Source organism: Heloderma suspectum, chromosome 6, assembly GCF_057233095.1.
Source record: "Heloderma suspectum isolate Gila_16-S chromosome 6, 16-S_ref, whole genome shotgun sequence".
NCBI lineage: Eukaryota > Metazoa > Chordata > Lepidosauria > Squamata > Helodermatidae > Heloderma > Heloderma suspectum.
In genome coordinates, this window is record NC_139463.1 from 69,038,458 (window position 1) to 69,058,213 (window position 19,756).

At 48.7% G+C, this 19,756-nt stretch overlaps 1 protein-coding gene across 1 annotated transcript in view; it reads right to left on the reverse strand.

The window, feature by feature from the left end:
- The window catches only part of OSBPL7 (oxysterol binding protein like 7), a 42,897-nt gene that overhangs the window by 22,997 nt on the left and 144 nt on the right, over window positions 1-19,756 (reverse strand). Inside the window, exons 2-12 of the mRNA XM_084804740.1 lie at window positions 18,505-18,627; window positions 17,023-17,076; window positions 16,720-16,833; window positions 14,681-14,803; window positions 11,778-11,904; window positions 9,785-9,888; window positions 9,438-9,530; window positions 8,196-8,325; window positions 7,436-7,584; window positions 5,672-5,794; window positions 3,515-3,646 (exon numbers count right to left, since the gene is read on the reverse strand). Coding sequence (XP_084660866.1) covers window positions 3,515-3,646; window positions 5,672-5,794; window positions 7,436-7,584; window positions 8,196-8,325; window positions 9,438-9,530; window positions 9,785-9,888; window positions 11,778-11,904; window positions 14,681-14,803; window positions 16,720-16,833; window positions 17,023-17,076; window positions 18,505-18,627 — 1,272 coding nt within the window. The remainder of the gene's footprint in view (window positions 1-3,514; window positions 3,647-5,671; window positions 5,795-7,435; window positions 7,585-8,195; window positions 8,326-9,437; window positions 9,531-9,784; window positions 9,889-11,777; window positions 11,905-14,680; window positions 14,804-16,719; window positions 16,834-17,022; window positions 17,077-18,504; window positions 18,628-19,756) is intronic.

Genomic DNA, 19,756 nt, shown 5'->3' on the forward strand with positions numbered 1-19,756 from the left:
ATTCCAGTGACTTGGGGCAGAAGGAGATACACTAGGAGGAGGGGGTTGGGACATCAAAGTAGAATGGGCCACAGGTGTTTATATACTGTTCCCCTTCTACCCCCCTCCTCTAGCTCTCATGTAGCTGGTAGCTCTTCCACTGAGCCCCCCTGTCTTGTGGTGCTGCTATTTAATGCCAGATCGGTCTGCAATAAGGCCGCACTCATGCACGATTTAATCATGGATGAGAGGGCCGACCTGGTGTGTATCACTGAGACTTGGGTGGGTGAGCTGGGTGGAGTCAACCTGACTCAGCTCTGCCCGCCTGGGTACTCAGTGCAGCACCAACATAGGTTGGAGGGCCGGGGGGGGGGGGAGTTGTCGTGGTTCATAGAACTTCCATCTCTATCACCAGGAGACCACCCCACCTTGGAGCGGGCCTTGAGGGGTTCCACCTGGTGTTGGGCCATAGAGACAGATTGGGGATGCTGCTGGTGTACTGCCCACCCTGCTGCCTAGCATCCTCCCTGACTGAGCTGGTGGAGGCAGTTGCAAGTGTGGTGTTGGAGGAACCCAGGTGGTTCTGGGTGACTTCAACTTCCATGCTGAGGCTGCCTCCGGAGTTCCAGCTCAGGACTTCATGGCCTCCATGACAACCCTGGGGCTGTCTCAGTATGTCAGTGGCCCAACACATGAGGCAGGGCACATCGTTGATTTGGTTTTTGCTCCAAGATGTAAGATGGGTAGTCTGAAGATTGGGGGGCTCCAAGTAACCCCATTGTCATGGTCACACCATTTCCTGGTGAGATTTGAACTTACGGCATTACTCTCCTCCCGCAGGGGTGGGGGGCCTATTCAGATAGTCCGCCCTAGGAGACTGATGGAATCCAATGGATTTCTGAATGCTCTTGGGGATTTTTCAGTGGAGAGAGCTGGTGATCCAGCCAAGTCCCTAGCCTCACTGTGGAACAATGAGATGCGGAGGGCCATCGACATGATCGCACCTGAGTGCCCTCTCCGGCACTGTGGAGCCTGTTCTGCTCCCTGGTATACTGGGGAGCTGCAGTCAATGAAACAGGCTGGACACTGGCTGGAGCGCAAATGGCGCAAGACTCGAAATGAAGATGACCGAGCATGCTCTAGAGTGCATAATCGTGCCTATTGTGTGGCAGTGCGGGCAGCAAAGAAGGTTTATTTTGCTGCCTCCATTGCGTCCTCAAGTAGCCGTCCAGTGGAGCTCTTCCAGGTGGTCCGATGGTTATTAACATCTTCCCCAGTAAATGGGGCCCTGGCCCCATTGAGGACCCCCTGTGACCTTTTTGCATCGCACTTTGAGGACAAAATTGCTTGTCTCCGCAGTGACCTTGTTGCTGTTGTTAGTGCAGTACCAGTCGAGCTGTGTGATGCCACCATCTGCCCGATTTTGTGGGATCAGCTCCAGCCTGATGATGTGGACAAGATGCTTGCAATAATGCGACCGACCACGTGCCCTCTTGATCCCTGCCCCTCCTGGCTAATAAAAGCTAGCCGAGGGGGTATGACTGGGTGGGTCTAGGGAGTGATAAATGCTTCCCTGCGGGAAGGGGCGGTCCCAGCTGTCCTTAAGGAGGCAGTAGTATGGCTACTCCTGAAGAAGCCCACTCTGGACCCAACGGTATTAGATAACTACTGCCCAGTCACAAATACCCCTTTTCTAGGGAAGGTACTTGAGAGGGTTGTGGCGAACCAATTGCAGGCACTCTTGAAGGATACTGATTATCTAGACCCATTTCAGTCTGGGTTTCGTTCTGGTTATGGGACTGAATCAGCCTTGGTCGCCCTGATGGATGACCTTCATCGAGAGAGGGACAGGGGGAGTGCAACCCTGTTAATTCTGCTCGATCTCTCATTGGCTTTTGATACCATTGACCATGATATCCTCCTGGATCAACTCCGTGGGATGGGTATTGGAGGCACTGTGCTACAGTGGTTCCGGTCCTACCTATGGGGCCGATTTCAGAGAGTAACATTGGGTGACTATTCCTTGGCCCCTTGGCAACTGAGCTATGGGGTGCCGCAGGGTACCATCCTGTCCCCAATGTTGTTTAACATCTATATGAAGCCGCTGGGAGCGGTCATTAGGGGATTTGGAGCTAAATGCCATCAGTATGCTGATGACATGCAGCTCTATCTCCCTGTGACATCTGAATCAGGAGAGGCTGTGCAAGTCCTGAATCAGTGCCTAGACTCAATGATGGGCTGGATGAGGGCCAATAAACTGAAGCTGAATCCTGGCAAGATGGAAGCCCTGTGGGTGAGTGGTTCCCGGGTCCGGGAGATAGGCTCATTGCCTGTTCTGGATGGGGTTGCACTCCCTCTGAAAGATCAGGTCCGTAGTCTGGGGGTACTCCTAGATCCATCATTGTTGCTGGAGGCCCAAGTGGTCATGGCAGCTCGGAGTGCCTTTTACCAGCTTCGACTGGTTCGCCAGCTACGGCCTCTCCTGGACAGGGATAGCTTGACCACGGTGGTACAGGCATTAGTAACCTCAAGATTGGATTACTGCAATGCACTCTATGTGGGGCTGCCCTTAAGGCTGGTCCGGAAGCTGGAGCTAGTGCAGAATGCAGCAGCTCGGCTGTTGTCAGGAGCTGCCCCTTTTCAGCATGTAACTCCTTTGCTGAGGGAACTGCACTGGCTGCCTATTCACTACCGGGCCAGGTTTAAGGTATTAGTACTAGTGTACAAAGCCCTAAACAACTTGGGACCAGGATACCTGAAAGAGCGCCTCCTTCCCTACCAACCTGCCCGGTCACTGAGGTCATCAGAGGGCATGTTCCTGGTAGTTCCACATGGACCTATGGCCTAGTTGGAGTCCACCAGGAGAAGAGCCTTCAGTGTGGTGGCCCCCTTCCTGTAGAATTCCCTGCCTTTAGAGGTCAGGCAGGCGCCAACATTGTGTTCTTTCCGGCGCCTCCTGTAGACGTTGTTCTCTCAAGAGGCCTTGCTTTCATGACCAGCCGTGGGTTGTTGAATTCTATTTCGCTGGGATTTGTCTTTTTAAAAATGTTTTAACTTTTTTAACTCTTTTAACCATTGTTTTATTCTTACGTTGTTCACCGCTCCGAAATCTTCTGATGAGGAGCAGTATATAAATATTGTAAATAATAATAATAATAAATACTACATACTAAGGTAAATTATGTACATTGTTACGAACCCCCTTAAGGAATTATTTGTGTAATTTTCATGTGTTACGGGGGAAAAAATCGAACCCCTCTGTGAACAGTTGATGGAACAAAGGGCACCTAACAATCTGCGAAACACAGGCGGAGTGGATTTTACACAATCCATACATCCTTAGATGACATCATTGTCCCTGCTAATCAGGAAGTCCCAGCGGTTCGACCCTGTAAGTCCCGGTTCCTCTACACACCTACTCACAACAGAGTAGTCTCTCCCAACAGAGAAGGGAAGCACGCAAGTACCGGGCAAGGAACCTCTCCAAAAGACTCTCTCCCTGCGGCAGAGCCTCTTAATGACCACATCCACTAACCTCGTTCTCAGATGAACTGGCTGACAGGAAGACCTCACAGGCATCAAAGAACTCCGTGTGTGAATCAGAGAGAGATACAATGCTGCGATTGGACAACTGCTGCTCCTGACCCTTAACCAGCAGAGCATCCGGCTGCCAGAGAAAGAAAGAAAACATTTGCTGAGAGATGAGATACACAATGGTCATTGTGGCCGCTTAAAAAGAGCCAGAGATACTGAATGCCTCAGTAAATGCCTCACCCAGCAGATCCTGCAGCTTTCTTTGAAATGCTTTGGAATTTGTTGGAGAACACTCTGGTGCACTGAGGTGTATTTAATGATGATCTGCTTCACTGACAAGAGCTTTGCTTAAATCTGCTGCACTGGGTCAAGAACAAACCTGATGATGGGTGCTCGGAAGAACAGCCTGAAAGCAACAGCCCTCCCCTGTTTGTCCACAGCATCCAATACATGGAGGTATCCTGCCTGTGGACATGGAGTCTCCATTTGGCTGTTGTCACGATGGCAGTTGATAAACCTGCCATCCGCAACCTGGTCAAAGGCAAAAGAAGCGGGGGCAATAATACCAGCACATACTGTAGCTTACAGCTCTTACCGCCACTAACTCAGCCTTAGGAGAGGCACTTCAACCTTTTAGAATTGAGGAGGGGGGACACAAAAGCTCGGAAACCATGAAATGATTGGTGGTTAGGGGGAAGGAAGTGGGGCCAGGGGAAGGGGGGAACCCGGAGGGCCACACTGGGACCCCAGGAGGGCCCTGGGCCTGAGGTTCAGCACCCCTGGCATGGGGCTTTTACTGTGGCTGCTCCAAAGGTCTGGAACCTCCTTCCAGTAAAGGAGGGGTGGAGAATCTTTTGTCTGTTGAGGGCTGCATTGCCTCATGGGCAATCTGTGGGGGCCACATGCCAGTGGTGAACAGGGCTAGAGGGGCCTGATGCAAAAGTTGATTGGGCTACTTCTCTCTCTCTCTCTCTCTCTCTCTCTCTCTCTGCCAACCCCTTTCCTCTCTCTCTCTCTCTCCTTTTCTGCTACCCTCTCTTCTCTCTCTCTGCCAACCCCTTTTCTCTCCCCCTCTTTCTGCTAATCCCTTCTTGCTCTCTCTCGTTCTCTTTCAGTCACCCTCTCTTCTCTCTCTCCCTGCCAAGCCCTTTTCTCTCCCTTACTCTTTCTGCTAACCCCTTTCCTCTCTCTTTCTGCCACCCTCTCCTCTCTCTGCCAACCCCTATTCTCTCACTTTCTCTTTCTACTAAACCCTTCTCTCTCTCTTTCAGCCACCCTCTCTTCTCTCTCTCCCTGCCAAGCCCTTTTCTCTCCCTTTCTCTTTCTGCTAACCCCCCCAATCTCTCTCTCTGCCACCCTTTCTTCTCTCTCTCTGCCAACCCCTTTTTTTCCTCCCTCCCTCTTCCCATCCAGCAGGTTGCTGGCAGAGGGACAGACTGCTCTTGCCATAAGTCTGAACTGATCACTTGCAGAGGACTCCCCCCACCCATCTTTCCATTGCCCTGTTCATCTTGGCTTCCCCCTACCACCCCTTCCTTTTCTTCCCCTGGTGCCCTACCCCATCTCACATGAAGTTAGGCTGAGGGCTGCATGAAGTTAGGCAAAGTTACTGGTTGCCTACCTGTACAGCGGAGGTTAGGATAGCTACCTTGGTGCTTTCTTTTCACAAGGACTGCAAATCTTATTTTTAAAGGGGATGTCTTCTGTGGCTATTCAGTCCGATGCTGGATTTTCTTGAGCTGGTGTAACGTACCGGTTAAGACACTGAGCTATGTATCATGAAGTCCCGGGTTTGAATTTTTGCCCTGAACTCAATTACTAGGTGGCCTTAAGCAAACCACCCTTTCCCAGCCTCACTGCCCCTCATCTCCCATTTGCATTATGGGGGATGATAACACTGACTTACCTTACAGGGTCGTTGTAAGGATTACAGCTAGTTTGTGCACACGAAGCACTTTGAACACTTTCAAGTGCTATGCCAATGCTAAGCATCATTATCTGTATTTTAAAAAGTATCCCTTGTAAACTGCTTTGAGCAACTGGGAAAGTGGTAAATAAATATTTTAAAACAAATAACTCTAAAATCACACTGTGTCCTACAGGGTGGAATGAACTCCAAATTCCATTTTCCCCTCTCTGTCCTAAAAGAATGGCTCACCTCATCAGGGTTGAATGAGGCAAAGGAGTCCAGGGTGGTGTCCGAGGAGATGGAGAGAGAATGGAAGCGGCGCATACATTCAGGATTGTCCAGTGTCTGCAGAGAAGCCTGGCCCCCTCTTTCCTGATGCAGTCACACACACAAATAGAGAGGCTTCAGTCTCAGGCCTTTAATTCATTATCAACAGGTTGATTACAGTTGCAGATCCTCGAAGACTCTCAGGCTACAAAGGAATGCCTCCAGGGGATTCAAATGGGAACACGGAGGTTGCCTGCAGTTGGAAGTGAGGCTTGCTGGCTAGACTAACTTAGGGAGGGATGTCCCGCCCTTCCAGTGATGCACGCTCACACATTGCTAACTGGGTCGACCGCCTGAGCTCCACCCTGACGTTTCCCTCTTAGCTCTGCGCCATAGTCTAGCATCTCTTAGGTCACAGCCCCCACTCTCCTCTTCCTCCTCCTCCCGGCTTCTCACAGCGGGGGGCAAGGGGGGGGCTTCAGGCCCAGCCATCTGGTAGTTAGTAAGCTGAGAAGCACACCTACCCATACCTGAACTGGCTTGGGAAAATGCATCCCCCGGTTCTGGCTGTTCCTCTTCTGTATCTGAGCTGCTAACTATCTCCCTGTGCTCAGAGTCAATCCTGACAGCCACCTGGAGGGAGGAGGAGATGTGGGCCAGGCCAGGACTGAAGGCGCCAGGCCCGAGGCCTTATCAGAACTCAAGGTCATAAACCAGCTCGGCCTGCCAAGGAGCCAGCACAGCTGGAGAGGTGTGAAAACCCAGCTGAGCCTCCTTGAGGGAGGGGAGGAGGGATGAAAGAAGTAGAAGCTGGGCAGGGATTAGATAAAAGAGGCAAGCAGCCACCCTTCTTCCATCCTTTGGTTTCGTCTGGTCCAGGCGGAAGGAGTTGGAATGCTGGCACTGACAAAGGATCCTACCACAAGGTGTGAGTAGTTGGGCCAGGTAGTCTTTTATTGTTTTATTCTATGTTGGGTTTCCAAACAGGAAATTGGTACTTCTGGGAATTCTAAAGTGTACTTTGTTTTGTTTCTCTTCCCATTCCCTTACCCCTGAACTTGCAAATAAATATCTACCCCAAATTGTTGCTGCTATTTCTTTCCTGGGACAGTGCTAAATTCAGTGGCTACTGTCTCCTTCCTAAGCTGGGGAGGAGGTTGGAATTTCCTCTTGGGTCTGGCAGAGCCGGCTCGGAGAGGTGGTGGCAGCGGATAAAGGGGGCTAGTAGAGCCCAGGGGAGCGGTGTCCCACCTTCCCTTACATATGCCTCTGTTTACCAGTTGCTGGGAAACTAGAGCGGGAGGATGCTAAAAGCACTGAGGTCCTGCTTCTGGGCTTTCCATAGGCATCTGGCTGGCCACTGTGGGAACAGAATGCTGGACTAGAAAGGCCTTTAGCCTGATTCAGCAGGGCTCTTCTTACATTCTTAAGTGGCACTTTAGGGCTTCATAGATTACAACTGGGCAATGCTCAATTTCTAAAACGTGAGGTACCAGAGGTCAGGACAACCAGACAGACGTATTCTTTGACCTGAGGACACTGAATTCAACCAGTCATACATGTATGTGGGCTGGTTGAATTTACATTGTTCCAATGGTAGAGCATTCTGCAGATGCTCCAGGAGCCTCTTGTTCTTTTATATTAGTTCCCATGTTGCAAGGCGCGTGACACCGAAACACAAACGTTTCTATGCCAAGCCTTGAAACCAGCAATTGGCAACTCTGCCAGAGGGCGGCGGCCCCTTACCCCAACTGCAGCAGTTCCGATGCCACCCCCGCGGCCACCCTGCACAGGAGGTGCGGTGGAGCGCTGCAGATCTAGCGTCCGCTGCAGTTCCTGGAGACGGTCTCGCTCCATGGTCAGCACGGCCAGCACACTACTGAGGGATCCATGAACTGGCAAAGGAGAGACACGTGCAAAAGATATATTCCATGATTCTAGGGAATTTGATATCCAGCAAGGACTCCAGAACCCTTAGAATATCAACTTCCTTTTTTGAGAAAGAAGCCCAAGTGTCTAGTCCTTAAGGCTACTATGTCTGAAAATAATGTAATGCAATGCCCAACAAAACCTCAAGGAGAGGAGTGGAGTGGAGAGAACTGTGCCTGTGTGTGTGTGTGTGTGGGGGGGGGGAGAGAGATTGAGAGAGACTGAGAGAGGACCAGAGGATAGGACTGTGATTTCCTATACGCTCCCCTTATTCTGCAAATTATGCAGGTTACAAAGTTCAGCTTTCCTTGGAATAGAATCTGGGTTACTAGGTCATAAAATGGTGATTTATCCTAGCAAAGAGTATATGTGGCTGTGGAAATGGGAAATATTTAAAAAACAAACAGAAACAGTGGTCCATAAAACAATCTTTCATGCTAATCTCTCTTTCCACTTGCCCAAGATGAAAACCAGGGGTTCCTGCTCCGCCCACAGCAAAAACAAATAGAGGGAAAAGAGAGAGTCATCCCTGGGGGTTGCAGGTATAATAGCCAATGATCACTAGTCACATGCTCACCTTTCTGAGCTAAGATCCAGAAACTTCTCTGCAGCTGGCTGTATTCTGGGGGGACGCTAAAGATGGCCTGGTTCTGACAGGATTCCAGGTATCTCGAGAGGTTGGGCACAGAGCCATGCAGGCGCCCCACCTGCTAGGAGCAAACACCTGGGTTTAGACACCCAGCAGAGCAGCTTCCTCATCACACCTTTGCTTCCCCCACATTCCTTAAAATGGCACTGTGTGCTCAACACCACAACAGTGTAAAATGGGGCCCTTCTAAGTTAGACGCTAAAATGATCAAGGGGCTGGAGCATCTCCCCTATGAGGGAAGGTTACAACAGCTGGGATGGTTTAGCTTGGAAAAAAGGAGGGTAAGAGGAGACCTGAGAGAGGTGTACAAAATTATGCATGGTGTGGAGAATGTGGAAAGGGAGACATTTCTCTCCCTCTCTCAGAATACTAGAACCCAATGGGGTCATCCCATGAAGCTAATTGGTGGGAGATTCAGGACAGATAAAAGGAAAGACTTCTTCACAGAGCACATAGTCAAACTATGGAATTGGCTACCACAGGATGTAGTGATGGCCACCAACTTGGATGGCTTTCAAAGGGGGTTGGACAAATTCCTGGAGGAGAAGGCTAGCAATAGCTACTAGTCCTGATGTCTATATGCTACCTCCAGTACCAGAGGCAGTGAGCCTATGTACACCAGTTGCTGGGGAACATGGGTGGGAGGGTGCTGTTGTGCTCATGCCCTGTTTGTGGGTTCCTAGTTGATAGCTGGTTGGCCACTGTGTGAACAGAATACTGGACTAGATAGACCCCTGGTCTGATCCAGCAGGGCTCTTCTTATGTTCTCAACAGTAAACATTATTAACAATAAGTAAAGGATATTCATATCCTCTCAATACACATCCTTAAACCAATAAAATCTTAAATCCAGGCAGTCAAGTAACAACAACGAGAAGAAAAATGTACTTGGAGAATCTCTTTTTAAAACTGATCATTTTAAAAGGCTCTGTGCTGCCTCCAGTCCCAAAGGCAATGAGCCTATGTACACCAGTTGCTGGGGAACATGGGCGGGAGGATGCGGTTGCGCTCATGCCCTGCTTGTGGGTTCCTGGTTGGCCACTGTGTGAACAGAATGCTGGACAAGATGGGCCCCTGGTCTGATCCAGCAGGGCTCTTCTTATGTTCTAGACATGCTCTCTCTTCCTACCTCATGTCAGAGCCAACACCACCAGACCCAAACCAGCTCACCCTGCCAATGGTGTCGTCCTTCGCGAAACTCTGAGTGCACCAGATCCGGGTGGATCTCTTCCCCTTTCTGGGTCTCTCTGTGCCTGCCGAGGTCTGTAAAACCAAAAAAGAATCTCACTACAGCTACCGTCGAAGGCTTTTTTCGAGTAAGAGTGCAAAGCACCGCACATTCACAGGAATTCCCCGATTTGGCAGTTGCTATAGGAGTGGGACATAACCATGCAAATCAGCTCTAACCATGTGGGCCAGAGCACTGTGAGAGCAACCACAGAGCCAGTGGTACTGATGATGATGCTCCAATTAGGTATGACTTGGGAATCTTTGCCACCCCACTGCCATGAGCATACCTGACTGTTGGAGATGAGGGGGGCAGAGGGGATGCAGTGGAGAGACTCCAAACTCTGCAGCATACGGTTCAGCTCCTGAAGCTTTCCTTGACATTCTGAGAGTTCTGGGAGGAAAGGAAACCAAACGTTATCAAGAGAGGTGGGGAAACTTGGCATCTGGGTGATGTCTGCAGTTAAACGCAACAGTAACAGAGTAGGAAGTCAGGAGGCAGGACTTCCTGTTTGCTAAGGACGTCAAGTTTCTGGTCAATCTGCATTTGGAAGAGAACACAAACTGCATTAAGGGACCTCTGGAGAGCAGAGGATGGGAAGCCGGGCGCCCTCCAGATGATTTGGACTAGAGCCCCTGAAGCCCCACCCCTCAAGCATGGCCAATGGCCAAGGACTGTGGGAGTTGTAGTTCAAACCACCTGGAAGTCGGAAGGTTGCCTACCACTGCTGTGGAGGAACGGGATGGATGAGCTGCAAGCATAGTTTGGAAGCAGTATTGACCAGACTCCCCACAGACCTGGTCTTTGGCTGAGCTCAACAATGATCCCAAGACATGGTCTGAAGGCACACGAGGCAGCCAGCTTGCTGAAGCTAAGCAGGTCTGGGTCTGGTCAGTGTTTGGAGGGGAGACCACCTGGGAACCACATGCAGCCACCTTGACTTCCACAGTGGAAGAAAAGTAGGATATAAGTGCAATAAATAAAAATAAATAAAAGCAAGGCCTGAAGAGAGAGGGTAGGAACTGAGCCCTTGCCACTGTCCTTCCTATCAGAACTTATGGTAGGCAGGCCCACACTTAATGAGAGGTACAGAACCAAGTCAGGGAACCATAGAACACACCTTTAATCAGAGTCGACCCAGCCTGGTTCTTACTCAAAAGCAGGGGTGTTGAACCTCATGCCTGCAGGCCAAATCTGGCCGCCCTGGGGTCCCAATCCAACCCTTCAGGGTTCCCCAGATGGTCACACCCCATCCCCTGGCCCCAATCATTTCCCTCAACTGATTGGTGGCTTCCTGGCTTTCTGGAGTTTTCCCCATTCTAAAAGTTTGAAATGCCTCTCCTAAGCCTTAGTTCTTGGGAATAAGTGCTTTAAGCTAAAATATGCTGCTGTTTCTGGTGTTTGGGGCCCTGTTCCCCACCCCTCATTGCCTTTGTACTCACCCACAACTGAAATGCCCCCCCCCACGAGCTCCCCAAAACTGAATGTGGCCCTCAGGCTGAAGTAAGTTCGACCCCTCTACTCTAAAAACAGGACTTGGGTTGTAAAGGGTCACCGTTCCTCCCCCCAGCCTACAACACTTGCCCCCACCTCTGGTCTGCTGATTGTGTCCAGCCAGGGAAGAGAGGACACCTTCATACCAACAGGGCTGAGGCTGCGCTATCACGTGATAAAAGAACAGAGAGAATAGTGGGAGTAGGAAAGGGTTAACTGGTAGCAGCAGGTGCGAAGATCATGAATATGTGCCTGCCCGGACCCTAAGATCATCTTCAGGGGTCCTTCTCCTTGAGCCCCTGCCAAAGGAAGTGAGGCGGGTGGCTACCGGGAAGAGGGTGTTTCCTGCTGTGGCCCCCCAGCTGTGGAATGAGCTCCCTAGAGTGGTTTGCCTGGCGCCTACGTTGTACTCCTTTCAGTGTCAGGTGAAGACCTTTTTATTCTCCCAGTAGTTTAGCATTTTAGCTTCCTGGTCTTTTAGCTCTGGTGTTTTAAATCTGTATTTTAAATCTCTGCATTGCTGCTAGGTTTTATTCTGGTTGTACTGTTATTTTGTGGTTTTAAGCTTTTATATTTTATATTGTTTAATGCTGCACTTTGTGTTTTTAATTTTTGTGAATTGCCCAGAGATCTTCGGCTACGGGGCAGTATAGAAATAAATAGATGATAGATAGATAGATAGAGTAAGTGATGGTGATCCAGGAAGAGGCAAGCAGGTTTGGAAGAGAGAACTGGAGCAGGAGGAACTGGTTTCGTTCTAGGCAAGTGGTAACAAGATGCCATCTTACCTGCTGAGCACCTGTTCAGGCCTTTGCTGTCACTGAGCCAGGAATTCACCTTGTCTCGGGGACTGGCCAGTGAAGACAAGGCAGGGGCACTTTCAGACATCAGAATGCGCTGCCGCGAGCTGCAGGCCTGCAAGAATGAGGCAAGATGGCGTAGGAAAAATGGAAGCTTGAAGCAAAGGATTCTGGTAGTTCAGCCCACTTTGTAGGCTATGGAAGGAGGTCCCCAATCTTTTTGGGCCCATTTGGAAATCTGAAGAAACTGTTGGGAGCACCACCACAAAATGGATGCTGCGTAGGGCTACCTACACACAAAATGGTTGCCGGGGGGCCTGCCTAGCAACAAACGATAAGTAAACTGAGGACAAGACAGAGATTGGGTCTCAGCCCTAACTGCTAAGTCACATTTTTGCCCCCACAAAGCACAATACAGTATCCGTTTCACTGGCAATGCTCAGGGAAACACACACAAAAGCCAGACGAATCCCCCCTCCCAATCCCCCCAAATCTTATCAACCAGCAGTAGGATCCATTTTTATTTTTTATATTTCCTCTCAAAGACACTTTTAGCTGGCTGGTCGCACTGGAAAGCAAAGTCTTGGCTTGCAGCCACCCCACCCACCCCACCGCTCTTCCTTTCCTAAGAACGCCTCTAGGCCCATGAGGGGCTCAAAAGCATTCTGAGGAGAGAAAAGGAAAGGCGAGGGGCAGGTAGTGGCCACGCTTTGCTTTCCAGCACACCAAAGGTTAATTAAAAGAAAAATTAAAAATGGGAGCAGCAGGGGTCCTCGGTGGGTGCCAAGGGAGGTGTCCCAGGGTGCCCGTGGGCGCTGCATTAGGGACTCCAGGGTTACGGCTATGCGTTTTTGCCTCTTATTCACTGGGTAGCTCAAGGGTGAATGGCTGCATACCAGAGGCAAAGGCAGTCTCAAGACCCCCTTTTCTCTGGAAATATACTAGGTGAAATAAGATGGGTGCCATTAATCCCACCACTACCACCACTCCCATCCTTTAGCATTCTACTTATAAAAAGTCCCATAAAGTGTGGCATTTCAAAAGGCACATTTCTTTAGGATTAGTGATCTATTTTATTATTTATTTATTTATTTATTTATTTAAAACATGTATTTCTCGCCCTATATCATTAGGATCTCAGGGCGGCATACAGATGAAATCAATCTAGACAGTATAAAACAGTACATAATTTAAATAGCTAAAAGCATATTCAACCATTAAACAAGCTAATACCAATTAGAAAATCTAATATAATAACACAGTTAAAACAGTGTGCAGCTTCAGAGAACTCAATTAGTCCTCAAAGGTTTTGGTGAAAAGCCATGTTTTAACTTGGGGCCGAAATGAAACCGACGTCTGCAGCAATCGGGCCCCCAAGGGGAGGGTATTCCACAACCGGGGTGCCACATCAGAGAAGGCTGTCTCCCACGTCCCACCATGTTGCACATCTCGCACTGGTGGGACACAGTGGGGGGCTTCTCCAATAGATCTCAGTCCCCAGGCAGGCATATAGAGAGGGAGGCCCTCCCTCAAATATTGAGGTCCCAAGCCGCTTGGTGATGTTCTTATACATTCTGCCGACCCAACTTACCAGGTGAAGATTACAGATGTATGTGCTTGATGCATTAATCGCATCCACGGGAATTACAGAAGCTCCCTTTGGCCCGGGCTTAACAAAGTAACCCTTTACTGCAGAAACTACGCAGGTCTCCTCTTCCTGCATATGTCTGGGTCAGGGGTCCAGAAGCTCAGGCTTGGGGGCCAAATCCAGCCCGCCAGGGTTCCCTAGATGGCCACCCCCCACCCCCTTTCCCCCCAACCACAGTTTCCCGGCATTTGTGCACTTTTTTCCCCTATTCTAAAAAAGTTGAAATGCCTTTCTAAAAGCCTAGTGGTGGGCAGTAAGAGCTTTAAGCTAAATTATACTGGTATTTTACTGGTATTATAAATTATATTGGTAAATTATACAGGTATTAAATAATACTGGTATTTTAAATTATAAAAAAGTATTTTAAATTATTAAGTATTAAGTAAATTAAGTATTAATTATTAGGTATCAAGGTATTAATATATTATTAAGGTATTATTAGGTATTATTAGGTATTAATTATTAAGTATTAGTATTATATTATTAAGTATATTATTATAATATTATTAATTATATTAAGTATATCATTAAGTATTATACACAAGTATTAAGTATTGAAGTATTAAGTGTTTGAGTATTTTAAATTATACTGGTATTTTACTGGTATTATAAATTATAAAGATTATAAAACTATAAAGAGCCAATGTGTTGTAGTGGTTAGAGTCTTGGACTGGGAGCTGGTACATCCGGGTTCTAGTTCCCACCCAGCTATGGAACCTCACTGGGTGACTTTGGGCCAGTCCCTCACTCTCAGCCCAACCCACCTCACAGGGTTGCTGTTGTGAGGATAAAATGGAGAGGAGGAGGATAACGTAAGCCGCCTTGGGTTCCTTGCAAGAGGAAAAAAGGCGGGATATAAAATGCAATAAATAAATAAATAAATAAATAAATGATACTGGTATTTAAATTATAAATTATACTGGTATTACTAAATTATACTGGTATTTTAAGCTAAATTATACTGGTATTTTAAGCTAAATTATACTGGTATTTTTGGTTAGGGGCCATGCCCACGCCTGGAATGTGGCCCCTGAAAGGTTTGCCTTAATGGAATTCAGCCCTTGGCGCGAAAGAGGTTCTGCTCCCCTGCTCTAGGAGAAGAGAAGCAAGGAGGGCTCTGGAGTACTCAAGGTCGCCCCGCTCATCGTCACATATGCTCACAAGGAGCCACTGACAAAGCCAGCTTGCCACGTGCTCCCTAACCACAGCTTCCCGTACAGAGCCAGGAAAGTCCCTAACTCACCTGCACAGGATGGGAGCCTCTTCCGCCGTGGTTGCTGGTCAGGTATTGTCTTTGGGATGTCTCTGCTTGGCGGTGTGAGCACAGCTTGGCCACCCAGTTGTTGAAGAGCTCCTGGGATTTGATCTAGATTGGAGGAAGTGTGGAAAGGGGACACCAAAATATTCAGAGCACACAAACAGGGGCCGGGGAACAGGGCTGGCCCAGACATTTTGCTGCTGGGGTGGGGGGGAGCAGTGAATCCAAAGTCAAAAAAGAAACAGTTGCACCAATTTAATTCCCAACGCCTTTCGACACTTGGTCTTTATTAAGGGGAAAAACTCTTGGAGGTTCTCTCGGGGGATTCCCTTTGCCTTGCTTCTTCTTTGGAAATTCTGTCGGAGGATACCCTCTGGGAGAGGGAATCCTCCGAAAGAATCTCCAAGAGTTTTTACCCTTGATAAAGACCGAGTGTCGAAAAGTGTTGGGAATTCAATTGGTGCAGCTGTTTCTTCTTTCTTTTTTGACTTTGGTTTCCAGCCTTACAGCTGTTTTTTCTGGTCCCTATTGGCACTGTTTGGAGCAGTGAATGTACCCCCCCACCGCCCCCAAGACAAGTTGCATAGTACTCAAGGCCAACTAAGTTATTTTGGCACCAGAGGCAGAAAATCTCACATGTGCCTCTCCCTCTCCCTGGTAGTAAAAATACAAGTGTAATAGATTTAATATCTAACCATTGCTGCTCTTACTCAAAATCAGCTTCCTGAGATGGCTGCCTCACTCTGCCAAATGGTAGGGCTGGTCCAGCTAGTTGGGGGAACGAGACACCCAACCGAGTAGAGATCTGCACTGATGTTTGAAATCGGAACAAATTTTTCTGCCTTCTGCTGGGCAGATTCTCAAGCCCTGGAAATGGGTTTTTAGGCTTGCCTCTGAGAGGAGGCAAGGTTTTCAACTCAGCAGAGATTCATAGCTGAAAACTTGGGGATGAATTTATTTCACAGCAGCAGTGATCCAATATGGGCTGTCAACAGAAGTTCCATGAGTGTATTGATCAGATTTTGAGAATCCCCATTTTAATAACTGAGAAGAGGAGAAAGCAAGTTGCTAGTCTTTAGGGCTGCAGATAAAAGCTTTTTAAAAAGACAAAGGTGCAGGGAACCACTACACGGACAAGGACTGCACTAGCATTGTCCAGGGCCTCTTTACAAAACTGCCTGGTTCATGGCAGAAGCAGGAAAAACACTATGAGAGCCCATAAGTGAGGGCTCCCAGCCTGTGGCAAAGATGTCACGTGAAGCCACTGATACATACAAGATCCAGCTTTCCACATTTTGGGGAAAATGCCATGAAAATATGTGCTAAAAGCTAAATCCTGCACATGGCAGGATCCTGCACGTGTGCTAAAGCTAAATCCTGTACACTGGTCTGCACACTGGCTGGGAGATGCCATTCACAGCCTTTCCCCACACTCGCCAATTTCCTCCAGTGAAGGGCCCTGGTGTTCATGGCTGCAGTTTGAACCCTGAGCTCTAAAACACAAGTCAAAATCTCTAGCTAGCCAAACATAGAAGCAGAAGGGTCTCTTTTCACATCTTGCCCTGATCCAGAGAACCATGGGCAGTTGCATTCATGTGGATAAACGGTGCTCAGTGCATAAGCTTCCATGCTGGCTGCCGCACAGGGATTCCTGTCAGATAATGCGTAGATTCTTACGTTTGCATTACTGTTCTGCAAGCCATTCAAGCCCAGCAACCTTTTGCACAACCAGTACTGAGAGAAACTTGCTTACGGCTGTCATTTGCCAGATCAGGATCTTCACCTTGTTCATCTTCACAGAGGCAAAGCTCCCCCATTTCCCAGATCGGGGAAACCAAGGTCTAGCATCCATAGCATGCCTCAGGCTAACAGATGAATTGGCATTTGAGCTCAGGTCTCCAATGAGCTTTCCCCTTCCTCCATCCTTTCTTCCCTCTCCCATTTTTACATTCCAGCTCACTAGGCCATCTGTCTCAACCCATCCCGCCCCAACCTGGGCAAGGCGCCTCTTTTGCACCCACTACCTTGAGATGATAAATATTCTCCTCGGTGTCCAGGTCCACACGCTGGGCTTTCTTGTTGACTGACATGACTGACAAACGGACGTCAATGGAACCATGCAGCTTCCCTTTCAGGACCTAGGAGGGAGGAGCCACAGACAGAGTCACGCTGGGCAACTGTATACTGCCCCTCCTTTCTAGCTCCAGCCTACTAACGAGTGCTTCTCGGTGATCTCAATTGTCCCCCTTTGACCACTTGAATGCCTGGATCCCTGTAAACACTGCATTCCAGGTATCCCCAAAACTGTCCCCTCCTGCTGTACTCACATCCTGGCGTGTTGTGGCGTATTTCAGGATTCCATCTTCCAAAACGAAATAACGCTTTACGAAACAGTGAGGGGGAAAAAAAGGAAGAAATCACAAATAATCAAGAATAATTGGCCTGTCTGAATTAATTCAAGCAAGCAGGATGTCAGATGCCATTCCCGCAAAGACCCTTAAAGAGCTGGCTGGCCACAGCTCAGAACTGCTTGCTATCATGAACACTGGCATAATCCTAAAAGGTTGGAGAAGGACTTCTAAAGCAGCCTAAGGCAGTTGAACTACAACTCTCAGCATGCCTCAGCCAGCCATACTGGCTGGGGCATGCTGGGAGTTGTAGTTCAACACATCTGGAGGGCACCCAGTTGGGGAAGGCTGTTCTAAAGAGTCTATTAAAGACAAGGGGTAGAAATATGATCCAGCAAGTTTTTTTATTATTATTGTTATTATTATTAATGCTACTGCTATTAATTCAAGTTGGGCCAGCAACAAAATGTTGCAGTGTGGAGTGCTCCCATTCCGGGTTCCAGCCAGCCAGCCATGCCATCTCGCAGGACACGTCATTCCATTCCCTCTCCCAGTTCTTCCATTCCCCTGCCCCCCTCTCCAACAGTCCATCAGCATTATGTAGCCACTAAACATGCTCAGTCCTCACTGGACTGTTCTGGGGAGTTCCCTCCCTTATTTCCCCCCCCCAAAGCTTTTAACTTCTGCAAACTTAGAGGCTCTGCTGAGCCTGCTGATACCTCCCTTTTGTGCCTGGGTGGTGCCATTTTGGCTACATAAGAATCGGCACTCAGGCTCGAACGTCAGTAATAGAAGGAATGAAAATCTTTGCAAGAATTCTTTAAGGCAGCCCAGTGTTATTATCCCCATGACCCCATATTGCAGAAGGGGAGATAGTGGCTTGTCGAAGGCCACACAGCAAGTTCATGGTTGAAGAGAAATTTGAACCAGGGGTCTCCCGGCTTCCTGTTCACACTCTTCGCCCCTAAACACATGTACTTCGATATCCACACGTAGCAAGATACTAGAACAAACACTTGAATAATTACATTTTTAAAGTGGGGACAACAGTGCGATTATTAACAGTGCAAGGAGCATCATTTCACCAGAACAAACCAGGTTCCTTTCTCTGACAGGGCTTAGGAGATAAGGGGATGTGGTTAATGTAATATACCCTGCGCCCCACTCCAGAGAACTATGGGAGGAACTGAAGGTGGAGCAGAGGTGGTTTGGCCAATATCTGCATGACTCTCACTGGCTGAACAAGATTTTATCATTAAGTCAGGATGAGTTCTTTGGACAGAGAGCCGTTTATCTGAGGGTGCAATTATTTCCCCTCAAAGAACAGGAAGCTGGGAGGGACCATTCCCAAGCCCCTGAAATGGACAGGACAGTTTGGGATCCGAGCACCCAGCAATGCAGCACCGAGAAATGGGACCACCACCGCCACCCGCAGTTCTACACAACACCCAAATCTTTCACCTTGTGCCAGCCCTTCAGGGGCCATTTTCGCTTCTTGAGCAGGTAGCCCTCCTGCCTCTCTGGCTCCTGGATGACCCCACTTTGGATCCGCAGCTCATCCACCACCTCCCAGCTTTCCGAACCCTAAAAACAAATGAACAAGCCAACAGACAGAAACATTAGAAAGAAGGGAAGGAGTTTTTTCACCCAAAGGGCAAACTTTGGCTGAAACTTGGTGTTGTGGCTAGGGATGTCGGAAGAATCTGGTCGGGGCGGACAAGCTTTCATCAGCGCGGCCCCCCTGGACTTTGGCTCATCTTCTGCTAGCTGGCCCAACTCAGTCCATAGCGAGTTGGGCCCGCTAGCAGATTTTCCGTTTTTTTTTTTTTTTAATTTGCGGAAATAGACATTTGTGCAAATTGTGGCTGCAAATTTTTTAAAAATACGGAAGAGGTTCCCAGATTTCAGGAAAAAGCCACGGCTCGGCTTGCGAATGCAAGCCAAGTCAGGTATGGCACAGAATTCCAGTGAGCCCCAAAAGGGCCGGATTTCCCAGAGACAGACATCCCTAGTTGTGGCTCAAAGGACGGATTAAAAGATGTACCCATTGGTTAATGCCTAAATCGGCCTCCCTCAACCTGCTGCTCTCCAGATGTTTTGGGCTACAACTCCAACCAGCCGTCACCATCGGCCACGCTGGCTGAGGATGACGGGAGCTGCAGTCCAGAACATCTGGAGGACACCAGGTTGGGAAGGCTGGCCTGAACAGAAAGGTGCTTTATGTCACAACACCCTCTGATTAGGAAGGCCCTCCCGCCCAAGCCAGGGATGGAGGGTGACCACTTACACATTGCCAAAAAAGCGGGAACGCGCCATTAAAAAAAGGGAGGACACCAGTTTGCATAACATTTGTATATGCTACAGTATGTGTGCAATTGCAAATTTAGAAATAATGGCTATGATTTAAATAGAAATACAATATATTTCCCACGAGTGGGGAAGACTGTGACCCGGTGACTTGTGTGCCTGCTTGTTTTGCTGTTCAGATGCTAACTGCTGACAGGCAAATTCATGGCCTCTGCTCTTCCATCTTATGGTTCCGTATCTTTCGATCGGACTTGAAATGGACAGCCCATCAAAGAGAGGACACTTTCAAATAGAAGACTTTCCTCCAGCAGCTTTTCAAACAGAGGACCGTCCTCCATAAAGCAGGACGCCTGGCCACCCTACAGGGATGTGTGGGGCATGGTTACTCAGTGGGGAGAAACCATAC